At 43.7% G+C, this 24,114-nt stretch overlaps 1 protein-coding gene across 15 annotated transcripts in view; it reads right to left on the reverse strand.

The window, feature by feature from the left end:
* The window catches only part of PCYT1B (phosphate cytidylyltransferase 1B, choline), a 135,820-nt gene that overhangs the window by 76,153 nt on the left and 35,553 nt on the right, over window positions 1-24,114 (reverse strand). For 3 of the 15 annotated variants that reach the window (XM_040469025.1, XM_040469027.1, XM_040469034.1), the window contains exons 1-2: window positions 22,033-22,387; window positions 1,220-1,306 (exon numbers count right to left, since the gene is read on the reverse strand). The exons of 4 other annotated variants lie outside the window; for them this stretch is intronic. In XM_040469025.1, the coding sequence (XP_040324959.1) occupies window positions 1,220-1,306; window positions 22,033-22,149 (204 nt within the window). In that variant the 5' untranslated portion in view covers window positions 22,150-22,387. Of the gene's footprint in view, window positions 1-1,219; window positions 1,307-22,032; window positions 22,392-22,411; window positions 22,654-24,114 lie in introns of those variants that run through there. 8 more of the 15 variants (XM_040469026.1, XM_040469028.1, XM_040469038.1 and 5 more) reach the window with 7 other exon arrangements.

Genomic DNA, 24,114 nt, shown 5'->3' on the forward strand with positions numbered 1-24,114 from the left:
AGAGGTTAGAGTGGGAGAGAGCCAAAGCATAAGAGATTCTTAAAAAATGAGAACACACTGAGGGCTGATGGGGGGTGGGAGGGAGGGGAAGGGTGGGTGATGGGTATTGAAGAGGGCATGTTTGGGATGAGCACTGGGTGTTGTATGGAAACCAATTTGACAATAAATTTCATATTTAAAAAAAAAGATAAGGTGTTCCCATTTTCCATGAAAGGTGTGTTCTAGAAGGTGTGAAATCTGGTAATTAAAGCAGAGACAGAGAAAGCTGTAAAGCAAGGATAGTTACTCAAAGTTGGAGACAGGTTTCAATGCACCCTGTATTGTCTTCTTAATTGAGTGCATACACAGAGCCATGTAATCATCCACACACTAAGAATTGTGGCCTAAAAGTGGGAAAAAGAGAGAAGCAAAGAGATGGAAGGCAGACGGAGTTCCTCAGTGAGCTTGGGTGTGCCTGTGTGCACATGTGTACATGTGTGTGCATCAGTTGACATGGAGAAGGGGTATTTCTTGGTATGTGCAAGGCACCGTGCTGGAAACAGGGAGAATGCAAAAATTATTGAGCCACAGCCTTGTTGTGAACACTGCCAGAACAGTGCCTTCCAAAGTGAGGTAGATTACCCCCTAGGTTTAGAGTCAAGCTCTACATTCAGGAAGATGTTGATTAAGGCCCAGCAGCCCTGTGACTTCAGCCAATATTGTTTCAGTCCAAACACCCCAGGATTCCTTCTTCTCTGAGCCAGAATAAATCATTTGATTTCTAAGGAATTTTAAACTACATGGGTTCTGTCTCCTCCACCTACAAGGGACAGACCAACCACAGGAAAATGGGACTAAGTTAACAAGAGGCTCCCAAGAGAGGCAGGGACTGGTCCAACCTGGACTCCAAGCTGTACATATACTTACAGCCTGCAGAGGACCCAGGCCCCCAACTATTCCTTACCATTTGGCAGACCTAGAGTGTTTCTAGGGATCCTCTGGTTTAGGTCCTAAGAAAGTCCTAAAACTGAGGCTCAATAATGTAACATAATAGTTCAATCTTTGAGTGCCTACAGAGTGCCATGTAACCATCTACACACGAAGCACTTTAAACGTATCAGCTCATTTAATTTTGTAAGTCTGAGATAGATGCCGTCTCCACTCAAACAGAACCTGTCTTCAACAGTGACACCAAATAGCAGCAGGAAGCAGCAGTGTTATGTCCCTTAGACTCCGTTACCTTTCTGGCTCCCTTTGAACTGAGGAAACTCTCTGGATTCTTAGGCCATTCGGATAGAGGGGCCTCAAAAAGGACACAATGGACTGCCTGGTAATTAAAGAAGAAGGGGGAAAATGATTAATTGAAAAATAAAAGGACACGACCCTATTTTTCACCCAGACTTGGTGTGGTAGGTCACATGACTGACAGAGACTTGGTTACTGGCAAGCTGCGGCTTAGACCCCACATCAGCCAGATCACATTGTTGAATGTTTACTAACACTTGCTATGTATTTCATATGATGCTAGACGTTTGGAGAGTGCATAAATAGGAGAGAAATAAGGAAGGACGGACCAGAATTGGCTCTGGGGCAGCAATCCTCAAAGGTGAAGCATGGCGCTTTTAAAATGGGAGGAGGGGGGCGCCTGGGTGGCTCAGTCGGTTAAGCGGCCGACTTCGGCTCAGGTCACGATCTCACACTCCGTGAGTTCGAGCCCCACGTCGGGCTCTGTGCTGACAGCTCAGAGCCTGGAGCCTGTTTCAGATTCTGTGTCTCCCTCTCTCTGACCCTCCCCCATTCATGCTCTGTCTCTCTCTGTCTCAAAAATAAATAAACGTTAAAAAAAATAAAAAATAAAATAAAATAAAATGGGAGGAGGTTTTAGTCTGATAAGGCATATTCAGTTTTCACTAATTTAATATGTGGGGGGGAAACCCTGCCCTTTTCAACATACAAATTTTCTAAATTAAGCCTCTGAACTGGTAGAGATCATCAGAGGATAGACTGTGCCCCCCTAGGTAGCCACATTCCAAATTCAGGGCTGGAAATCACATGAAATTTTTATGTTTAGCAGGAAAGATGGAGGGTATTAAAGGGTTAAAGAGGGCTGGCCCCAAACCCCGGACCTCCTATGTGCAAGGACCTTGCCAGAACACAGACTTGGAGCAAGACTGCAATTAAACTTCTTTCTACCTAATTTAGGATTTCAGAACACCGAGTCATTGCATGTGAATACGTTGCCTATTTGTCATATAGGTTCTGGTTATATAAACTGTACTGTATCATACCAAAGCCATATTCCCATAATGCTTTTTCTACATTTTTTTTTAACGTTTACTTATTTATTCTGAGAGGGAGAGAGAGTGAAGGAGGGACAGAGAGAGAGGGATAGAATCCCAAGCAGGTTCCGCACTGTCAGTGCAGAGAGCCTGATGCGGGGCTCAAACTCAGGAACCGTGAGATCATGACCCTAGCCAAAACCAAGAGTTGGCCCTTAACCAACTGAGCCACCCAAGAGCCCCTCCCGTCACGCTTTTTAAAGGGAAGGACTTTAGATGTTGGACATTTCATTTGCAAAATGCGTTCAATTAGTCATTGTCAAATATTTACTTAAAAGCTATTAGACATTACATGGGGCACCTGGCCGGCTCAGTCAGAGAAGAATGCAACTCCTGATCTCAGAGTCATGAGTTCAAACCCCACATTAGATGTCGAGATCACTTAAAATAAATAATAATTATTATTTTTTAAATTGGACGTTACATAAAGTATACAATGCAAATGTCAGTTGAATGTAAACAAAGGGCGGGGGATAGAACCGGTACTCCCGCATCAATGACTGACAACTGGATCAATCAGACAGCAAGCTGACACCCATTTTATTTTTTATTTTTTATTTTTTTAATTTTTTTTTTCAACGTTTATTTTTATTTTTGGGACAGAGAGAGACAGAGCATGAACGGGGGAGGGGCAGAGAGAGAGAGGGAGACACAGAATCGGAAACAGGCTCCAGGCTCTGAGCCATCAGCCCAGAGCCTGACGCGGGGCTCGAACTCACGGACCGCGAGATCGTGACCTGGCTGAAGTCGGACGCTTAACCGACTGCGCCACCCAGGCGCCCCTCATTTTATTTTTTAAACATGGTTTTTAAAAACATTGCTGGTCCTTAAACTCACCTTCAGTATCTTCACCTATTTGAGTATCCAATCAAATAATCTACCTCATGAAGCTACTGTAAGGACTAATTGAAGTGATGTATGTCTAAGTGATATCTTCCTTCTATTTCTCCAGAATCCACTCTCTCCTGCTCTTCTCTACTCCTCTCTGGATGGCTTCCAGTATGGAGTGCACCAATAGGCTACACTGCCTTTCTGCTTCAAGTTGAGCTGGATCCATGACAAGTAAGCAAAACCCCAGAGGGCAGGGCAAGAGTGACCTTAGGGTATCTTTCCACCTGGCCTCCTCACTGCTAGGAAGCATGTGTTGTTTCTGTCCTTTTACCGATATGCACAGCTTGTGGTGAGAGGCCCCTCTTCACACAGTGCCCTGCCAAGTTCCGGCGACCACACTCTCCCCTTCCTTCATGCCTAGGAGTGACAACCCCTAACATTTCCAGGCCTAGGGCGCATACTATCCCTTGAGGTTTCCTGAAACGCCCGCACCCTGGTAAATAGTCCCTTTTATTAACCTCTTTTCATATTTCCCGTTTAGAATGAGCCGTCTGTGTCTCGACAGGGCCTTGGCTGATACAGTATATATAAGAGTACGGCTACCAGGCTCAATAAATGTTCACTAGCAAATGTTGATGAGGCATGTTAGAAGCACAGAGATCAATTGAAAAGTGAATTACTCATAGTTAATAAAGTCATAACCATCCATAACCATGTCCTCCAGTAGGAAAGAATTTTATAGCAACGTTACAACTGGTTCACCAGGATACGCGAAAGAGATAAGAACAGGACCTCAGAAACAAATCGACTTTTCCCAGGCAGCCCTTTTGACTCAGGACTCCCCAGCTTTCGAACTGCAAATTCACAATTAGAAAAACACATCACAAAATCTCAGTCCTCAGTCTCATTCTGTTAGGTTTGTGTTTGCCAGTTGAACATAGTTTTTAAGGCATGATTTTATTTGGGATCAAATTATGTTAGTCTTTTGAAGACAGGGAAGAAACGGTAGATTTTACACTTGACTGTAGGCCCAACATATGTAAATCCCTGGATTCTTGGACTCTGTCTGTGATTATGCAGAGGCTCAGCCCAGGCAGCTGCTGCAGAGGCTTGACAGATGCCAGTGGAGCGGAGACAAAGGAGGCCTAGCACATCGCTCGGCACCAAGAAAGATCTATTTTTCATTTAGCCAAGTATGGTATGCACATATTATGAAGTAATAGGCAACACTGAAAACAGTGACACAGATACGTATGTACAGACCAGGAACAATTTTTAGGACGTTTTGCTAAATGCAAAAAGCAAGTGACAGAGAAAGAAGTATAATATGTACACATGTTGTATAGTATGATATCGTATGCTTAAAGAGAGAGAGAGAGAGAAATAGCTAATTGTAGAAATAGTTTAGAACTGCGCTGTCCGATGTGGTAGTCATTAGCCACATGTGCCTACTTAAATTCAAATTACATTTCATGAAATTAATGAGATAAAATTAAAAACTCATTTTGTCGGTCACGTTAGCCACATGTTAAGTGCTTGATAACCAAATGTGGCTAGTGGCTGCTACAGTATTAGCATAGATATAGAACATTCCTATTATCACAGAAAGTTCTCTTGGACAGCACTGGCCAAGAAGGATGGATATACAACAAATTATTAACTGGGGGAAGAAGACCACATGGGCAGAAGAGATGAAAGGATGTTTTTACTGTTCACTCCATTTGTGCCTGTTATTTTATTTTTACATGAGAACACACTTACACAATTCATCTTATTTTATTTATTTTTATTTTTTTAAAACATTTATTTATTTTTGAGAGTGAGACAGAGCGTGAGTGGGGAAGGGGCAGAGAGAGAGGGAGACACAGAATCCGAAGCAGCTCCATGCTCTGAGCTGTCAGCACAGAGCCCCATGCAGGGCTCGAACTCATGGACCATGAGATCATGACCCGAGCCGAAGTAGGATGTTCAACCAACTGAGCCACCCAGGGCCCCCTATCTTATTTTATTCTTAAAGTTTGTTTATTTATTTTGAGGGAGAGAGGGAGAAAGAGAATCCCAAGCAGGCTCCGCACTGTCAGTGCGGAGCCCTATGCAGGGCTTGAACTCAAGAACCGTAAGATCATGACCTGAGCCAAAACCCAGAGTCGGACACTTAACCGACTGAGCCACTCAGGCACCCCACAATTTATCTAATTTTAAAATAAATTTAAAGAAATATCTCCTATCTTGGGAATTCAGAGATGCAGGAAATCTAATCCAGGATCAGGTGTTCCAAATGTCGAGGGGAAAAGGAGTCTAACAGGAAAAGAGGAGTACTTTTAAAAATAACAACTATTAGGGGCACCTGGGTGGCTCAGTCGGTTAAACATCCGACTTCGGCTCAGGGCGTGATCTCACAGTTTGTGAGTTCAAGCCCCATGTCAGGCTCTGTGCTGACAGCTCAGAGCCTGGAGCCTGCTTCAGATTCTGTATCTGCCTCTCTCTCTGCCCCTCCCCCACTCACACACTGTCCCTCTCTCTCTCTCTCTCTCTCTCTCTCTCTCAAAAAAAAATAATAAACATTAAAAAAAATAACAACTATTATTTATAAACTAACTGCTAAATGATATTATTCTAAGGTATATGGAGCATTTAAAATTTATTTGAGCTTTCAAAAACAATTTAAGTTATCTTCATACTATCTACTCTCTATTCACTTTTCCAACATCCAGCAAATACTACTTGAGGGCTTGCTGTGTGCCAGGCACTGGTTTTAGGTTCTAAGGATATATTAGGAAAAAAACAAAAACAAAACCAAAAAGATCCTGTCTTTGTGATCCTTAAAGATAATAAACAACAACAACAAAAAAGAATGTGAAATGCATAGTATGTTAAAAGGTGATAGTGCTTAGAAAAAAATAAAGGCAAGGAAGGGGGATAAAGAATGCACAGGGTTTTCCTGTAAATAGGATAGCCAAGGGAGCTGATATATGTATCAATATAAAGGATCAGTTGAGCCATGTGGAGAAAGAACTCTCCAGGTAGAGGAAACATCAAGTGCAAAGGCCCTGAGGCAGTAGCATGCCCAGCTTCTTCCAGGAATAACAAGAAGGCCAGTATGCCTGGAGAAGGTGAACAAAAAAAGAAAAGTAGTAGGAGATACAGCCAGAGAGGTGAGGTACAAGGCAGGAGATGGGAGGAACCCAATGGTATGGGGTTTTTAGGATGCTCTAAAGACTGGCTTTCCACTGGGAAGATGGGAGCCATGAGAGAGTTTTGCACAGGGAGTAAGATGACCTGACTTAGTCCTAATGGGACCACCTGGCTGCTACATTGAGGTTAAACTCTAAAAGGTCAAAGGCAGGAGCAAGACAACCACTAAGGGAACTGGTGTACTCATTGGGCAAGAGTAGGTAGCTGGAGGCTGGGACCAGGGTGAGAGCAGGGGAGGTAGTGACAAGTAGTCAGATTTTGGATAGATTTTGAATAAACAAAATTTGAAATTTACTGAATGTAGAGTGTAAAAACAACTGACAGAAGTCAAGGTAACTCCAAAGTCACTGGCCTGAAGACGTGGAAAGATGGCATCACCACTCCCTAACATGGGGAGACGCTGGAAGAGTAGGTGTGAGAGTGGGACAGACAGGATGGAGAAATCAAGAATTCTGCTCTCACACATTTGGTGTGACATACCTGTTAGATCTCCCAGTGGAGACATCAGGTAGGCAGTTGGATTTACAAGTCTAAAGCTGGGGACAGAGAACTAAGCTAGCGATACAGGTTAAGAAACCATACAGTATAAATGCTATTTAAAGCCACTAGACTCAATTCATTCATTCAGCTAAGGGCATGAGTTCAGGCTGAGGCAAGGTCCTGGTTGTTTAATAAGGAGACACTATATATTTATGGCCAATCTCCCCTGAATACTGGAAGCTCTAAGAAGACAGGGACTTGGGGGGGCATCTGGGTAGCTCAGTTGGTTAAGAGTCCAACTTCGACTCAGGTCATGATCTCGTAGTTCGTGAGTTCGAGCCCCACATAGGGCTCTGTGCTGACAGCTCAGAGCCTGGAGCCTGCTTTGGATTCTTTGTGTCCCTCCCTCTCTGCCCCTCCCCTGCTTTTGGTCTCTCTCTCTCTCTCTCTCTCTCTCTCTCTCTCTCTCTCTCTGTCCAATCCTCTCTCTCAAAAATAAATAAACATTAAAAAAATTTTTTTAAAGAAAAGAAAACAGGGACTTGGTCTGTTGTATCCTCCTCACTACTATATCCCTAATTCCTAGGGCAGTATCTGGCAGACAGAAGGTTCTCAAAAGACATTTGTTGAATGGAGGAATTTAAAGTCCTTAGAGAGAAAATAATTATTGATAAGAAACTGGAGAGAGAATTATTGATAATGATTTTATTCATAAAGACTAAACTAAATAAGAAATATAATGCATAACTTTTTCTTATCATGATATATCCTACAGAAAACTTGGGGAAATAAAGAAAGGAAAGCAAAATTCACCAATAATTCTACTTTCCAAATATAACCACTGTTAACACTCTCTAGATTTCTTTTAGGGCTTTCTGATATGCATACATATTAACAACTTTGGAATCCTATCTACATGAACGGTTTTTTCCACTCAGTATGTCATGATTACTTTATTATGTCATTTAGACTTCAACCTCACTATTTTAAGGGTATTATCTGGTGGTTCTATCTCCCATTCTCCCTAGCCCTGAGCCTAAAATTCCCAAGCATTACTCTTTTAGGCAAGACAATGAAAAGTAGGGGCATCATATCTCAGAGAGAGAATGTTAAATTAAAAAGATAGGAGGGAAGCAGGAGCACCTAATTTATCTGTTCATGTTTCTATTTTGAAGGTGCAAGTGGCACCAGGAAATACAATACAGGCCAATCAAGCTTAGCTGTGAAAGGAGCTGCCCTGGTTGGCCTGGAGGCCAATGCTGGTTGGTGCAGGGCCCGAGAGGAGAGATTAGCAGGTATCCCAAAATGAGAACGAGTAGGCAATGGGCAAGCTAAGCAGTAAGATACATTTGAAGAATGGCCCCTTCAATAAAGTCATTTCCTTTTCCAAGGATTCTGGGTAACTGGTCATCGGCTACGCTGAACAGCCTCCCCGAGGCCTGGCCTACCCAACGCCAATGACAGCAGTCCGAGCAGGATGTATAATGAGACCCCAGCTGCTCTAACTGCACCAGCCATGGCCACTTTGTGACAGCCCCCCACCCTCTCAAGAGTCCATACTCCTGCAAAACACCCTCCCATTGTTTTTAATAGACTTTATTTTTTAGAGAAGTTTTAGGTACACAGCCACATGAGCAAGAGGCACACATTTTATTTCCCATTTAACTCTCGCTAATTTTGATAGCTATACAGCATGCCCCTGAACAGAAAAACTGTAATGTATTTAGATAGCTCTCTGTTGTTGAATATGAAGTTGTTTACGTTTTAGTAATCTAAGTAACATTCTAAACATAGCTCTGAGCCTCAGATTATTTCCTTAGGATAGATGCCTAGAAGCTGAATTCCTTAGACCAGGGGTATGAACATTTTCGAGATAAATATTTGCAGAACATTTTAACATGTGTTGGTGAATTAGCCTCTACAAAAGCTGTGTCATTTATAGTCACAGTACAATGTATGTCATTTATAGTCACATTTTTTAAACCAATGTGTGAACACCTGCACCTAGGTCAGGCTAGCAATTTCTGCCCTTCCAGCGACCCAAGATCAGAAATGTTATTATGGTCTAGGGATCCAGGCTTCCCTAAAACACTGACCGCCCACAAGCCCTAACCCCCCCACACCACCCATGTGTCACTTTCTGAAATGTACTCTAAATAATACATTCATTTATCCTAAAATGTATGTTTTCCCCCACATGTTAACATCTCTGAGATGAGGAGAGGGGTCTTATGAGAAATGTCTTAAAACCAGTATCGGCAATTTTCTGACATTGTAACATCTCTGCAATGGGACTGTATCTCATAATCAAGGGCATCTTAGATTCACGAAATGCATAGAGGATGCTGACAAGAGAAAAGAATCATTTTTACCTCAAGATTTAAAAAGTCCATACCCTAAGTCCATTTTTCTTAAGCAACTGAGCTTAAGGAGTTTATAATGAACATCAATAACAATCGTATATCTTATTCATATCCCATCTTCTTCCTCAAAGAAGGACTTAAAAAAAAAAAAAAGATTTGAAAGTTGAATAGTTGCAAGATCTGGGTTGAGGGAGGAAATACGGTTTCAACAAAGGTCAGAAGGGAAACGAGCATACAGGAATCCCTATCCCACTTCTCCACATTTCAGGCCGATCACAAAAATGACTTTAAGCTCTAAGCAGTCAGAGCAAAGAGAGAGACAAAGTTAATATCGTCCGTAAGCAAAAAACCAAAATAGATCCTGAGGAGAAGCACGGCGTTTCCTGAGGCCAAATTTTATAGCCTTTGCTCCAGTGGTGCTGCCGGAAGGGGCATGCTGGGTGATGCTCGGTAGTGGGACCAGCATACTCAACAACAACGCCCTAATAAAGAACACCCTGTTTTTTTGTTTGCTCAAAGTACCGTTATGAGGCAAGGCACAGCCTCAGAACCAAAAAGCAGTTCAAGAGAGCATTTCTATAAGAGGCCAAACACGGAGCCTGAAAATGCGGTCCTCCCCCTCACTGCTGGATCCAAGGGCAAGATGTAGAATCTGGAGACCAGGGATTTCTAATGTGGGACAGGCGAGACAATCCATTAGAGAACAACACTTGGGCTTAGATTTATTTTTCATGCTAAAAAACAAGACGCGTTACTGACATCTAATTCTAACATGCAGGTTGATACAGTGCCCTATCTCTGTCAACATCACGTCCGTGAAGTATCCTTAAGGAAACATGCAAAGTGTACAGCTGAGAAGGGGGGTCTGGATCCCCTGACATTTTCATTTGCTTTTAGCTTATTGTAATTTAATGCAGTTTGCGTGGGCCTGGTAAAGGGCATTTATAGATTATGTTACCTAGTTTTAACTAAACCAATGCTCACAGGATCAACAATTGGCTTAAAACACTTTCCATAATGAAATAGGAAAGCGAAAATAATACAAGCACAAGCGAACAAGAGCCCTTTGTAGGTGTCCTGCATCAGCCACGTTATCAGGTATGAACAACGAAGACCTACTCAGATCAACAGGAAGACAGCCGAGTGGACGATTATCACAAAGAGGACTATTTGAAATATCTGCTGCCATTAGCATTAAACTTCACCTGGAGCGTATATTGTACCTTGAGTTATTAGGTTACAATCATACGAAGCTACTGTAATTACCATGATACTTAAAAGCAAAGCATCCAGAACATGAAGAAAAATCTCTAGGATTTTTTCAGTGACGTTTCAAGACGTGATAATCCAGGCCTTCACAAAATACTGTTGCATGTAATGATAAATGGCAGAAGCCTTTTTCAAATTTCTGTAATTCAATAAAGAAAAACCAAAAGTCTCATACCATTGCAGAAGCACCTGCTCTTCATGCCACAGTACAGCTGGCTGCTCTAGTACATGAGGAAAAAATTGATGTCAAACTAAAACGCATTCCTTTGTCAGCAAATATATTTAGAAGACATATAGAAAACATTGCTGAAGACTGGAAGAAACAAGCATTAGAACAAATTATGCAGTGTGGGAGGTTTGCTGTAAAGTTGGACGAAGTACAGATATTTCTAAAATGTTGCAGCCTGAGGTATTTGCTAGATTCCATTTCAATAATAACCCCCCCCTTTTTTCGTGAGCCACTGAAGGGAAGATCTTCCAAAGAAGATTTTCCAAAGAAAGATTTCCAAAGAAGATTGATTGTGCAGAGTGGATGACTTCTTTAATAAAAACAGTATTTTATGGAAACACAAACAAAAAAAAACCCCACATCTAACTATCAATGAACCAACCACATTGCTCTTAGAACCCAAACTCCCACCTATTTGAGAAATGCCTCTCTGTCTTCCTTTCAATACCTTTCCTCTCTTGGACCTTTAAAAACTGTTTCTCAGGATTCTATCCTGGAAGACTGTGGGATATGTAGATTAATTTAATCAGATCTCATATAGAGATAGGCAGATACAGGGAGGATTTCTTTAGCTTAGTTACAGCTCTTCTATTTTTCTTCCCTTAAAAAACATGATAGGATGGTTTGGGGTCAGTCGTTTCCTAGAATTTGCCCTATAAAAGGATTATCCAGAGTCCCTCTTGCTACCTAAGCAATCCCGTCCACCTCCTTCTGAGTCTAGAAACGGACTGTGTGGCCAGGCCATTGTTATAAAACACACATAGATTGGGCACCATGGCTTTTAATTCACAGATAACCTGACTAAGGCTAGACAAGGTACTAGAAGCAAGGCGAGTTTAGTTCGGCAGCTTACCTATGCTCTCTTCGAGGCTGGGTGCTGACCCACGTAGCCCAGAGCTGTAACTGCAGGTAGGATTGGATACCATTCCTTAGAACGGGATCTGTGAGATCACCAGAGTTATGTGAAATGCTCAATCTGTTGCTGAGTGTCCCCTCTCTCCATTACTGTGGTCACAGCACCTTTCAACCTTGTATTAAAGAACAATACATGTACGGCAATGTGCAGAGATCCTAAGTGTGGAACTCTGGACGTGCACAGAATGAACATACGCAGCAGCGCCCAGATCAAGTAAACTACCACTGCCAGCATCCGTCCTGTGCTCCTTCTGCTATCCTGACTTCTAGCCTCACAGATTGGCTTGCCTATTTTTAAAATATTTAATAGAAATGGAATCCTGTAATGCATATTCTTTTGTTACTGGCTTCTTTTCATTCGATATTCTGTTTGTGCGATTTATCCATATTTTTGCAGGTAGTTGTAGACTCTTCATGCTCCATTGCCAGGTAGCATTTCGTTGTGTGAAAATACAACAATTTATTTATCCATTCTCCTTCTGCCGGGGATCTGGGTAGTTTCCAGTTGGAGTTATTACGAATAATGCTGCTAAGAACATCCTATTACTCATCTTTTGTGGCCATATGTACAAGTTTCCTAGGAGTAGGTACGCCGGGTCAAAAATCTTTACTTTGAGTTTCTAAATTTACTACCAAGAGCCTAGACATCGAAATTGTTTCCATTCCTGGTCCCAAAGGCGGACAATGTGACACGGGAGAGCTAAATACAGCATTTTTCAAAGTGCATGCACAAACACCTTGCTTCCAACTCCCCCGGAAGCCTGAGAGGTGATTCTCTGCTCACTGATGCTGGGGCACTGTGTGTAGTGGCAACATGGGGCTTTACAAGTCAGACAAACCTAACTTTAAATCCCAGCTTTATCAGTGTGCTTGATCTTTGGGGAATTACTTAATTCTTGGTCTCCTTATTTCTAACACAGGGAATAGTGATCCTTATCTTACAGGCCTGCAGCCTGGTTAAACGAGGTCACACACACAGGGCACCAGCACAGTGCCTAACACAGGGTGCACCAGTCCCCCATTTGCCCACAGAGGGCAATGAATGAGACCACTAGTCTTAAGCCCAGTATAGAACAATTCCCGCGTAACTGAACAATTTGAAGGTACAATAGGATTTCGGGTCATGTGACTGTGCCTACCGTCAAAATCAGACACTAGACATGAAGCCCAGAAGCCGGCAGGTACCAGGAATAGGCTTCCAGCATCATTTGGTTGGCAACAGGCTGTACACATCATTCACGGAGCTTCTATTAACCTATTATTATTGTTGCTATTCTTCTTAAATGCCAGCTTAAATCGCCGTCAGCTCCCTGTTACACTTATGTCAGGTTCAACGTGCATGAATTACGAATTGGAAAACAAAAACATCAAGTCACACGCTTTGGTGGAAGTGAGGAGATTATATGAAAATGAATCCAGCTCCATGGGCTGGCCTCGTGTGGCCCTGCCCATTATTACACAGGTGCACACTAACAGGGCTTGCTGCTTTACTTTCTAATCACTGTGTTTCAAGTGTGCCTTCAAGACTGTTGAGTGTTAAACTGTCTCTTTATCCCCAAGCAAGGTCAGCTTCCCCAGCCTCCCATACAACCTGTCTCCTGCTGGGATAAAGAGGAAGGTAGGAATGTTAAAACAATAATGCTATGGTCTGAGGCCAGCAACGGGTAATCAGATCCTAGCAAGGTAGAGGCTGTTACCTGGGAGATTATTGGAAGAAAATAGGCCTAGCTTGCAACGACTTGGGTCTGTTCCTACCTTCCTTGTTTTCTCCTTTTCATCCCACCCCCAGTTTTCAGACGGAATAAACCTTTTTCTACATTTTTTTCCCATCAAGAGGCACCAAGAAGCTTTCTTTGTGTGGGTATGAGCAAAAGAGTCAAGAGTTCCAAGACTATGGCCTGACGCACTGTTGGACTTTAACCTGAAGCAGTGAGCTGATGTGGCTGGCTTCAGCTAGACAAGGCCCCTACAGCTCAATGCCATACTGCCTTGCCTCAAAGAAAACCCAGTATTTCGAACTTTAGTGTTAGGAGATAGATCAATTAGGGGGTCAACATTCACATTAAGAAGAGATTCAAGCTAGGTTTCTTTGGACAATGACTAGAATGTTCAACATATGATTTAGAATACACTCAACCTTTCTGAAGAAGCATCTGAAGAATAAAGCTGGAAGACAACAGGTTTGTTTCTTTTACTAATGTAAAGTTCCAGAGTCTTTTGCCAGCATTTGTTATTCGTATTTAGCCAATGTGTCCTGCCATAAGATCATTCAACCTGTTTTTACCCCAAACGGATAAAACCAAAAGGAGGGGAGGAGTGGGGTAGCCCTGCTTTTTGAGAGAAGCAAGAGATCAAACAGAACACACTGGGGTGGAGCATGCTCCGTGGTGAGGGAAGCTGGAATCACAATCTTGGGGCTGGCAAAGATCATCTATCCAATCCGTCATGAGTGACAGAACTGGGGTCCAGAGACGAGAAGTGATTTGCTTAAGCCCACAGAGTAGTTCACTGGTAAAACTGACGTTGGAAGGAAACTGTGGGCTCCAATGAGCAGAGACTAGGCTGTGGCATTCTTGTCTTGCCAGGCCCCGCCCTTCTGCGGTGGGCCAGCCCACTTCCCCTGGAAGCTCCAAATCTACATCTTTCTTGATCCTGGGAGTTGGTGTGCAGCCCCAGAGGCCATAATGGGACAGATCCATTTTCTCTCCTTGGAACCCTGTCTCATCAGGAACCGCTCAGCCTTTCCACCCTTCCCTATTCCCACCCTAGCCTGGAGGCCTCTGGAGAGGAATACTCTGGGGTTGGACCCAACTTCTCAGGCTATCCCATATTTACACTTCTGCACCTGCTAGAACCAAGCCACTAACTTCACCTCCACCTCAGAGAGAAATCCGAGCCTATCAGATAAAGAGAGGCTTTCAACATTCAATGCCCTCCCCCTCTGAAACTTCTTACCCAAAACATCCTTGCCAGCTTGCCAGTGAAAGAAATGTCTCTTCTAGTTGAAACCAATTCTTCCACTTGTTCACTAGAGCCCAGTGTCTCCACAGCCCAAGACTCATTCCCCCCTCAATTTTCCCCCTATCACTTTCACCTTCTCTCACTGGCTCTTTGCCATTTGCATGTAAGTGTGAGTTACTACCAGCTTCAAAGAATGAGCCAACCAAAAGCCTTGGCACACTGGACAGATGTTGGGAAGAATGAGAAGAAAAAGGAAGAAGAGAAAAAAGCTAGCCTCTCTCAACCCTAAATCCTGATTCATCCACCTTTGGATCCTACACATTCTATCTGCTTATCTTCTCAGGCAACCTTCTACTTCCCCACCTTCTAAAAGCTCCTCAACTCACTGCCATCTGGCCTCTGCTCCCATGACATCACTGAAACATCACCAGTGACCTTTTCTTTCTAAATCCAAAGGAGCCTTTGCTTCATTATCCCGTTTGATCTGTCTGCTGCATTTGGTTCTACTGGACATTCCCACCACAGAACGTACCCTGCCATTGGCCCCCTGATCTCCCAGATATTTGAGAAGTACCTCTCTGTCTTCTTTTCATGATCCACCTCTACTGGCTCTTTGAATGGTGTCTCTCAGGGGGTGCCTGGCTGGCTCAGTTGGTTAAGGGTCTGACTCGCTTTCAGCTCAGGTCGTGATCTCAAGGTTCATGGGTTCGAGCCCCGCATTGGGCTCCAAGCTGAAAATGCAGGGCCTGTTTGGGATTCTCTCTCTCCTTTCTCTGGCCTCCCTCTCAAAATAAATAAATAAGCTTAAAAAAAATAATACATGGTGTCCCTCAGGGCTCGATTCTGGAAAGATTCTGGGATAGAGTAGATTAATTTAACCAGATTTCACATAGATACAGGCAGCTATAAGGAGCCTTCTAATAGCTTTAATTACAGCTCTTCTATTTCTCCCCTTCTAAGAACCTGATAGTATGGCCCAGGGTCAGTTATCTTCTCGAATTACTTGTAGCAGGATTATCCTGAGGCGCTCTTGCTAGCTAACCATTTCCATTTAAATTACCATGTTCTTGGTCCAGAAACTGTCTGACTCCATTTCATTCCGATCAATTTCACTTCCATCTCTTCCACACTGACCTCTCCCACATCTACATCTCCAGCTCAGAACTCTCTCCCAAGTTCCAAAACCAAACATTAAGTAGACACCTCCAAATGGAAGTCTGCATGCTATCCCCAACGCAACTCTCACAACCTACTGTCCCCTAATACTCTCACCTCAGTGATGGTACCCACTCGAGGAAGCCAGAAAACTGAATCTTCCTTGATACTGGCCAACCCTCAGACTCAGTTATCAAATCATGGGATGCTTACCTCCTTAGTGTCTCCCATATTCATGCAGTTCTCTCCTTCTCCACTGCACCATCCGTAACTTCAAACTTAATAATTCTCATCTACATCACTACAATAGTCTCCAAACCAAAAGAGGATAGGGTAGCAAAGAAAATATTACAAGTGCAAAGTATGAAGTAGTTTCTTAGCTTTGAGTAAATATACACGTGTGTGTGTGTGTGTGTGTGTGTGCATGCTTGCAACATGACATGTATTTATCATTGCGGCTTTGCAGAGCTCTCTCTCTCTCTACAGGTCTGTGCAGGTGTCTAAGCTCCCTCTACAGCCACATATGGCTACCGAGCACTTGAAAGTGGCTAGTCTGAATTTTGATGTGTTCCAATATAATATACACACTGGATCTCAGACTTACTATCAAGAAAAGAATATAAAATACCCCACTCATTATTTTGATATTGATTAATGTTGAAATGATCATATTTTGGATATATCAGGCTAAACAGAACATATTAAGATTAACTTCACCTTTTTCAACTTTTTAAACCCTGGCTACTAGAACATTTTAAATTGTATTTCTACTGGACAGCACTGGTCTAGAGGCTGGAGTCTGCCGCTTACACTGGGGACTTAAGATCCCCTCAAAAGTAGACTGGTCCTCTCCGTGTCCAAAAATGTTTTGGGATCAGCAAGTTGCATGTTTTCCTCAGAGGCAGGGACCAGTCTTAACTTGGGGATCTTGTCAATGGAGTCTCCCTTGTTGGGAAGCACTTGTGTTCAGTGGATAAAATGCAGCTTATAAGGTACGTAAAGTCCAATATATTAATGTCAAATGTACCAAAAAGAAAAAAAAAACTCTCTCAAAAAGGATTTCAGCATCCTGGCATGCTTCCACATCCCAAACTACGGTCTCCTGTTAAGTGGACATGATATTCAAGGGTAGGGGCTGTGAATTACTTCTCTTACTCCTCCCCACAGCACCTGGTGCATTACTGCACAGAGAACTTGCTCTCGGGCTGGCTAACTGGATCTGGCTGACAGGGGACTGAGTTTTCTCTGTTACCTTCTAAAGCCCTGCATCACTGAATCAGCTTTAAATCCTCCTCACTGCCTGGGTGAAGACACACACAACCTTCTCATTTCTACACGCTCAAACACCAAAATGAAACAAAGAACCTACCCATCTTCTTACCAACTGAGATTTATTTCTTCCATAAGGACTTTAGCATTAGGCAAATGGGGGGCTGGCACAAGAACCAACTTAAGAGAATGGAGGAAACTAATTCACTGGTTCCATGTTCAACAATACACCTGGCTAGTATCGATCTGCAAGAAATGGAAGCTGCATTCGGACTGAAACCAACAGGAAAATGTCTGATAATAACCTTGGGCATGATTCCAGCTGACCACAGTAAATGCCCAAGGAAACTCATATTTACTTTCACCAACACAGAACATTAAGTATCTCCCTTTTAAAATATATGCTGCTCTGAGGGGTTAAATAGATGGTGATACTACTAAAGGAAGCCACCAATGTCTCTGGAAAGCCAGTCATCTTTTTGATCATTAGCGGGTGAGCATCCTACCTCCCAATTGACATAATGCACCTTCTTCAAGACAGCAGTCTCTTGGCACTGCTCCACTTTGAAGTCAAGCCCGAAATGAACTCCTGCTAATGTGGCGTATCGAACCAGCCCCCTTTTTTTTATTTCCAAGGCCTTTTCAGTTGGTTCGTGGTACACCCATCTTCATGGAAGTGACTATTGCAGGCTAGAATTACAACTTCCTTCTGACAGTACAAGGCACTCCTAGAAGAACTTGACCAAGGTCGTCAACCAAATCCTTAAGCAGACAGCTTTGGGCGGGGGGCGGGCTGGGCCTTATTCACAAGGGTTCATGGGGTACTTGCTGGACCTGGAGGATTTGTCTAGGCACAGTCTGAGAGCTGGGGAGATATGAAGGCACTGTCCTTGCCCACAAGGGGTACTCACCCCTCAGGAATTGGGTCTTGGAGGAGGGCTAGTACATCCACACCACCCCTGACCACTCAGTTTCTCTCCTTGACAGCCAAGCTTATGAGTCACCTTGCATCATGTTGAAGCAAGAAAATAGCAAAGAAGGGACAACAAGTGAAGGATCAAGAATAAACACTGTAACGATGGAAAGAAGAGTTGTCAGACACATCCCAAACCTGAGCACCATGGTAAAGTAGTAGGGGTAATACGATTACATCCCAAGATAGAAGCTTGATCAGAAAACCTAGGTAATTTTGTTATTTCTTTTCTAATTTAATCAGTGTTACTTAATTCTATTTACTCCTCTCCTTTCTTATATATTTTTTCAACGAAAAAGAAGGCAGGTGGAAAAACTATAAATATTCCTTTCAGAAAAATTTCCCCTTGAACATGACCGCACTGCACCCTCAACATCCTTATCAATTTGCTGGTTACAAGGATATAAAATAAAGATTGTTTTAAGGCCCGTTTATTTATGTGCGCCAGCTTCACGCCTCATTTCCTTAAAGGGCTATGCCAGGCTCTGTATTAGAGGCCAGAGATACAGCGATGACAAGACTGGCTTCTACTCCATGTTCCCCAGGAAACTGACTCGTGGAGAGGTCACCACACTCCTTTCTGCCCCCAATGCACCTGATAACACACCTCTTAGCACACAGTGCCCTTATCATCCTGTAGGTAAACTATCTGTTTATGTGCCAGTCTCTTCTAGAATCCCCAGATCACAAACTGCTTGAGGGCTCAGAGCTCAACATGTAGTAGGTACTCAATCAACGCGGGCTGAGTTCAGCAGGATCACAAGAGAAGCTTCGCGGAAAATATATAGGCAAACGCACATAGACACAGGAATACTGCACACAGCTTTCCAAGTGCCACACTAAAAAGAGAGCACAGTCCATTACAAAAGGGCATTTGACACAACCGCTGAGATTTAAATAAAATTTTTACTTACAGACAATGGCATTCAGCAACCTAAGTTCACACTCCAGGTCTTGCAGTAAAGCTTTATGGCCCTTTATTTACCCAGAAATTTCCTTTTCCATATCCCTAGGTAAAGTCAGAGTGAGTTTGGGGAGCCAATGTGGGCCTCAGCTAATAAAAAGAGAACTACTTTGCTAATTGCTACTTTAAAAATTTTTTGTTGTTGTTTTAGAGAGAGAGAGAGAGAGAGAGAGAGAGACAGAATGTGTGATCAGGCGAGAGAGACAGAGGGAGAGGGAGGGAGGAGGAGGGAGAGGGAGAAAGGGAGAGAATCCCAAGCAGGCTCCTGGCTCAGCGCTGAGCACGTCGGGGCTCAATCTCACGATCCCCGCGAGATCATGACCTGAGCTGAAATCAAGATTCGGACACTCAATTGACTGAGACACCCCGGCGCCCGCTACTTTAAGATGATGTTTTGTTACTGAGCCCTGTTTCCTCTAAACTGTATGAATTCGCGTTTGAAAATAAGTGGGAGAAGGCTCCTGTCCTCTGGAGGGGAATCTCTTAAGTTTTTCATGAACTTTAAGTAACTTTGGAACTCAGCAGTCATACCTTGCTGACGGTTGTGGCGCTAGTGACCCATGTGCGATTTTGATCATTATGGGTGGGGGCTGGGCATAACAAACAATTTATACAATTTGAAATGTGAGGATATTAGCAAAGCTAAGGATCAACAGAAACTACTAAAAACCATAAAAAGAAATGCTATTTGACATTTTCCCTCACCACTCCCTCTTCAACAATCTTTGTTATTAAGTGGTTAACATGAGCCTAGCTATTCAAGTAAAATCACTAGCAAGGGAAAGTCCGCCCCTCAAGTGTAAATCCAAACTTAGAATATACCCCTACAGTGATCAAAGTTTGCTGAGAAAAGGGGTTTCTAAAACCTGAGTCGTGGATTATAAATTGGCTGCAGCCCTGATTTAAACCGACCAAATTTTCAGTAGCCCATGACAACGATAGACAACTTGGAAAGCTTTTTTAACTCTTTTTAAGGTCATTCACTTATTCTGAGAGATACAGAGACAGCACAAGTAGGGGAGGGACAGAGAGAGAGGGAGAGAGAGACCCAAGCAGGCTCTGCACTGTCAGCCTAGAGCCCAACGTGGGGCCGGAACCCACGACAAGTGAGATCATGATCTGAGCTGAACCCGAGAGTCAGACACTCAACCGACTGAGCCCCCCAGGCGCCCCCTGTAAAGTTTTGTGTGTGTGTGTTTTTTAATCAGAGGTAGACCGAAGCCATTACTTTACCAGTTCAGCTTCTGTATATACACCCGCACTTACTTTAGGCTAGAACTGGCAAAAAGATGGGAAGGGAATGTACCTCACTCCAGGGTGTGTTGTACAGGAAAGATCTTCCACTTGGGATCTTCAAATCCCAGCTCAATTCCTTCGAAGCAGTGTGACTCTGGGAAAGTCACTCACCCTCTCTGAGCATCCATTTCCTTATTTCTAAAACAGCACAGAGGTGCAGGTGTAACCTTGCCAGCTTTGCAGGACTCTTTAGAGCCGCCACCTCTGGGATGAGACCTCACAAGTGACAGTGCAAAGTACTTCAACTTTCTTCCTTCCCTTGACTTCCTCTGCCCACCCTCTCAGAATCAACCAAGGGGCAGAAGAGTTCAAAGACAAAAAGGGAAGCAAAAGAAGTGAGCAGGAGAGTCAAATGATACAAACTGGAATTTGATGCTGCCTCTCTCTCCCCTGCACCATCTTCGCACCATCTTTGTTACAGGCTTTACGTGGTCATTTGTGTTGTTTTTTCAATGCTCAATCAGGAGTTCTTTAGTGGTTCAGAGGAATCCTGCGGTAAGAAACTTATTGGAATGGTTTATATCCCATGAGAACATAGGCCCTACATCACGTATGCCACTCAGTAAGTGGCTCAAATGCGGGACACATTAATATTAAACTGCCCTAAGAAAAATATATTTTATAAAACAGAAACACAGTGAACGAAAGCCCACAGCACTCTAATATAATTTCTTGTGTTTTCATGGTTTTGGAAGTTGTTCTAAGCCTGCCTTTGAACCCTTGTAACCCTTATGAAGAAAAAGCAGTTCCATGATGGGCTGGCCTTGGAATCTGTGAGCCTTCATTTACAGAGTTCACAGAAAATGCTACATCACAAAATACTTTCTTAAAAACCTCTTCCCAGGGTCAAACTCCTTGGCCAAAGTATTGCACCTTTTAACTTGGGGGAAAGGACTACAAAAAGAATTGTTCTAACTAGTCTGTCACTTGAACTTGAGAGTTGGAAGAGAGGTCTTTCCAACTTTCACAGGACCTCAGGACACTGAAAACCCACCACCCATTTGGTGTTTTTGATTCCTTGAGGATATACTAAGCTCAGGTGGTTGACAACCATCTTCCACACCTGCTAAAATAATCATGCACAAGGGCAGAAACAACTCATGAAATTTGGGATACCAGTCACTGAGATGGAAGGAAGCTCCGAGCGCCCCCGTTTCCACACTTTCATTATTAAAGGCATGCAACCCGTTTCTAAGTAGTAAATGCAGCTTCCCCAGGTTTCTACTATCTGAAGACAAACCCTCCCAGCACACTCTGGAAATGCTTAGGATTCATTTAAAATGCACCTTGCTTCTAAATGCATCACGGAGGGACCCTTTTACTTATTTATTTTGAAATGTTCAAACGTATGGGGAAGTTTTGCTTCCATATCGTTTTCATTTTTCCAAAATTGGCACTAGGCACCAAAATGAGTTGGGGACCGAATCATTCCTCGGCTAGAATTTAGAACTTAACAACGGACACTTCCCAAGCTTTGCGAAGCGAATACCATTTTAAAACGCACTGTGGGATTTTTATCTTCAGACGAGAAGACACCTAAAAGGAAAAAGGCCGTCCCCTCCTCCCAAGGCAGAAAAACAGCATAGCCCAAACAGCCCGTTTCCTACCCAGCCAATACAATAATGCTTTGTAAGCTGCGAGCAGCGCCCGGTATAGAAGCTAAGTATAAACAGCTGAGAAGGATTAGGCGGTAGCTCCATTCTCATTTACATGAAAATCCTCCAAGCATCGTTTTCCTCGCTGGCTGCAGGCGCAGAAGGAACTCTTTTGTGCCATAGCCAAGCATAACATTTTTATCCTTTGTCTTTACTTACCAGTCGAGGCTGTGGGCATGTGTGCTCTATTTCCTCCATGGTTTCTGAGGGAGGCTCATTGGAAAGGGATTTTGGGATACCTGTTTCTGACTCAGCATCAGTGGTAAGTACTGGCATGGCCAGTGAATGCTCCCTCCAGCTCTACACCCTCTGTGAGTCTCCTCCCAGGCAGAGAATGTTTTCTTTGTCACGTATTTTTCTCTTCTTCACCCATCCCCCTTCTTCGCCCCTTCTTTCTGTCTTCCCTGGGGGAAGTGAAGAGGTTACCCCCCCACACACCCCCTCCCGTTTCCTTCCCCAAGAAGCCAAAAGGCAAGGCCTCAGTTTATTCACTATAACAACCAGACGGCACTGGTGCGGCGGGTGCGGGATACAGTACCTCATTTGCATGGAGCGCGCTGGTTGGCTACTGTCATCATAGTACCACTCCGCCAGGGAGCGGCAGGGCCCCATTGGCTGGCCGGCCGTGCCCACGGGGCCCGAACTTGCTGCTTTTGTTTCTTCCGCTTGATTCAGTTGCAAAGGTCTCTGTCCGCGCGGGGCGAGGGACCTGCGCTGCACTAGCCAGATAGGATAAAACCGCTTCCTGAGGGGTCCGGGACTCCTCGAGGAAGGACGTAGCAGACCTCCATTAAAAAAAGGACCGTGTCCCTGGCATGAGTGTTTGATGTGCTATAGTCAGAATTTTGCTAAATAGCAGTCACCCTGAAGACAAAGCAACATTTGGGCCCAAACTCCCTGTGCCCACGATTGCCAGCTGGCCTGAGAGAGCCCCTCAGGGCACTTATTGTGGGCACCTGAGTGTTCATCCCCTTGACGTCAACAAGAGCACTGGCAGCACCCCCCACCCCCACCCCCAGGCCTGGTGCAGCTCCAGATCCTGCCCCTGGGGCTGCCCTGAGAGGAATTTTGAAGGAGGTAGATTGTCTGACAACCCGCCTCCCAGTTGCTTCCTCCCTCAACCACTTCTCCCCTCTCCCCGGCTATTCTGAGTTTCCTCAATGAAGTCTTGTTCCATACACTGGTCTCTTATTCCTCTGTTCCTATTTTACCAGTCCTGGGTCCCATTTCCTAAGCACCCTGCTCTCAGTCAAATGCACTTGCCAGTCACACAAACATTCCAGTTGGGGTGTTAGTGATGATGTGCCTTAATGTCTAAATCATCCATGAATATCCCCCATTGTAAGAGGGGCGTTCCAAAGACACACACTCAAAGAACTTACAAAGGTATTCGTTCTGGTGAAATACCACACTTACAGTAACATTAATAAAAATCGTGGCAGTTGCTACCATTTCTAAAGCACAGACACAGTGCTTTACCCAGATTTTGTTTAATCTCCGTTAGAACCCAAAGTCGATCCTATTATTAGTCCCATTTAAATTGCAATTGAGAGTAATTGCCGAGGGCCTCAAACTCATAAGCAGAGTTGCAAGGATTGGAAAGATTTGCGGGGGATGGGGGTGGGAGCTGGGATGTAGCAGGTGTAGTAGTAGAAAAAGCACCTAGGTAGGAGTCCTCATAAGACAAGTCCCTGGGCTTCTAGATCTTTCATCTTAATCTATAGCAGTATTTTTCGTCCAACTGTGGTCCAGGACCAGCAGCACCAACATCAGCATCATCTGGGAACTCTTAAAAATGCAAATTATTGGCCGCTCAAGACCTGATTCCGTACGTCTGGTGTCAGGCCAGCAATTGCATTTCTAACAAGTTCCCAGGTGATATTAATGCTGCAGGTCCAAGGACCATACTTCGAGAACCAATAGTCCAAAGGATGGGAGAAAGGGGAACCCTCTTGCACTGTTGATGGGAATGCAAACTGGTACAGTCACTCTGGAGAACAGTGTGGAGCTTCCTCAAAAAACTAAAAATAGAACTACCCTATGATCCAGCAATGGCACTACTAGGTACTTATCCAAAAGATACAAAAATACAGGTTCGAAGGGGTACATGCACCCCGATGTGTATGGCAGCATTATCAACAATAGCCAAACTATGGAAAGAGCCCAAATGTCCATCGACTGATGAATGGATAAAGAAGTGTATACACACACACACGTACAAACACAAAATGGAATATTATT

This window comes from Herpailurus yagouaroundi, unplaced genomic scaffold, assembly GCF_014898765.1.
Source record: "Herpailurus yagouaroundi ecotype Mexico unplaced genomic scaffold, PumYag 67793, whole genome shotgun sequence".
NCBI classification, from domain to species: domain Eukaryota; kingdom Metazoa; phylum Chordata; class Mammalia; order Carnivora; family Felidae; genus Herpailurus; species Herpailurus yagouaroundi.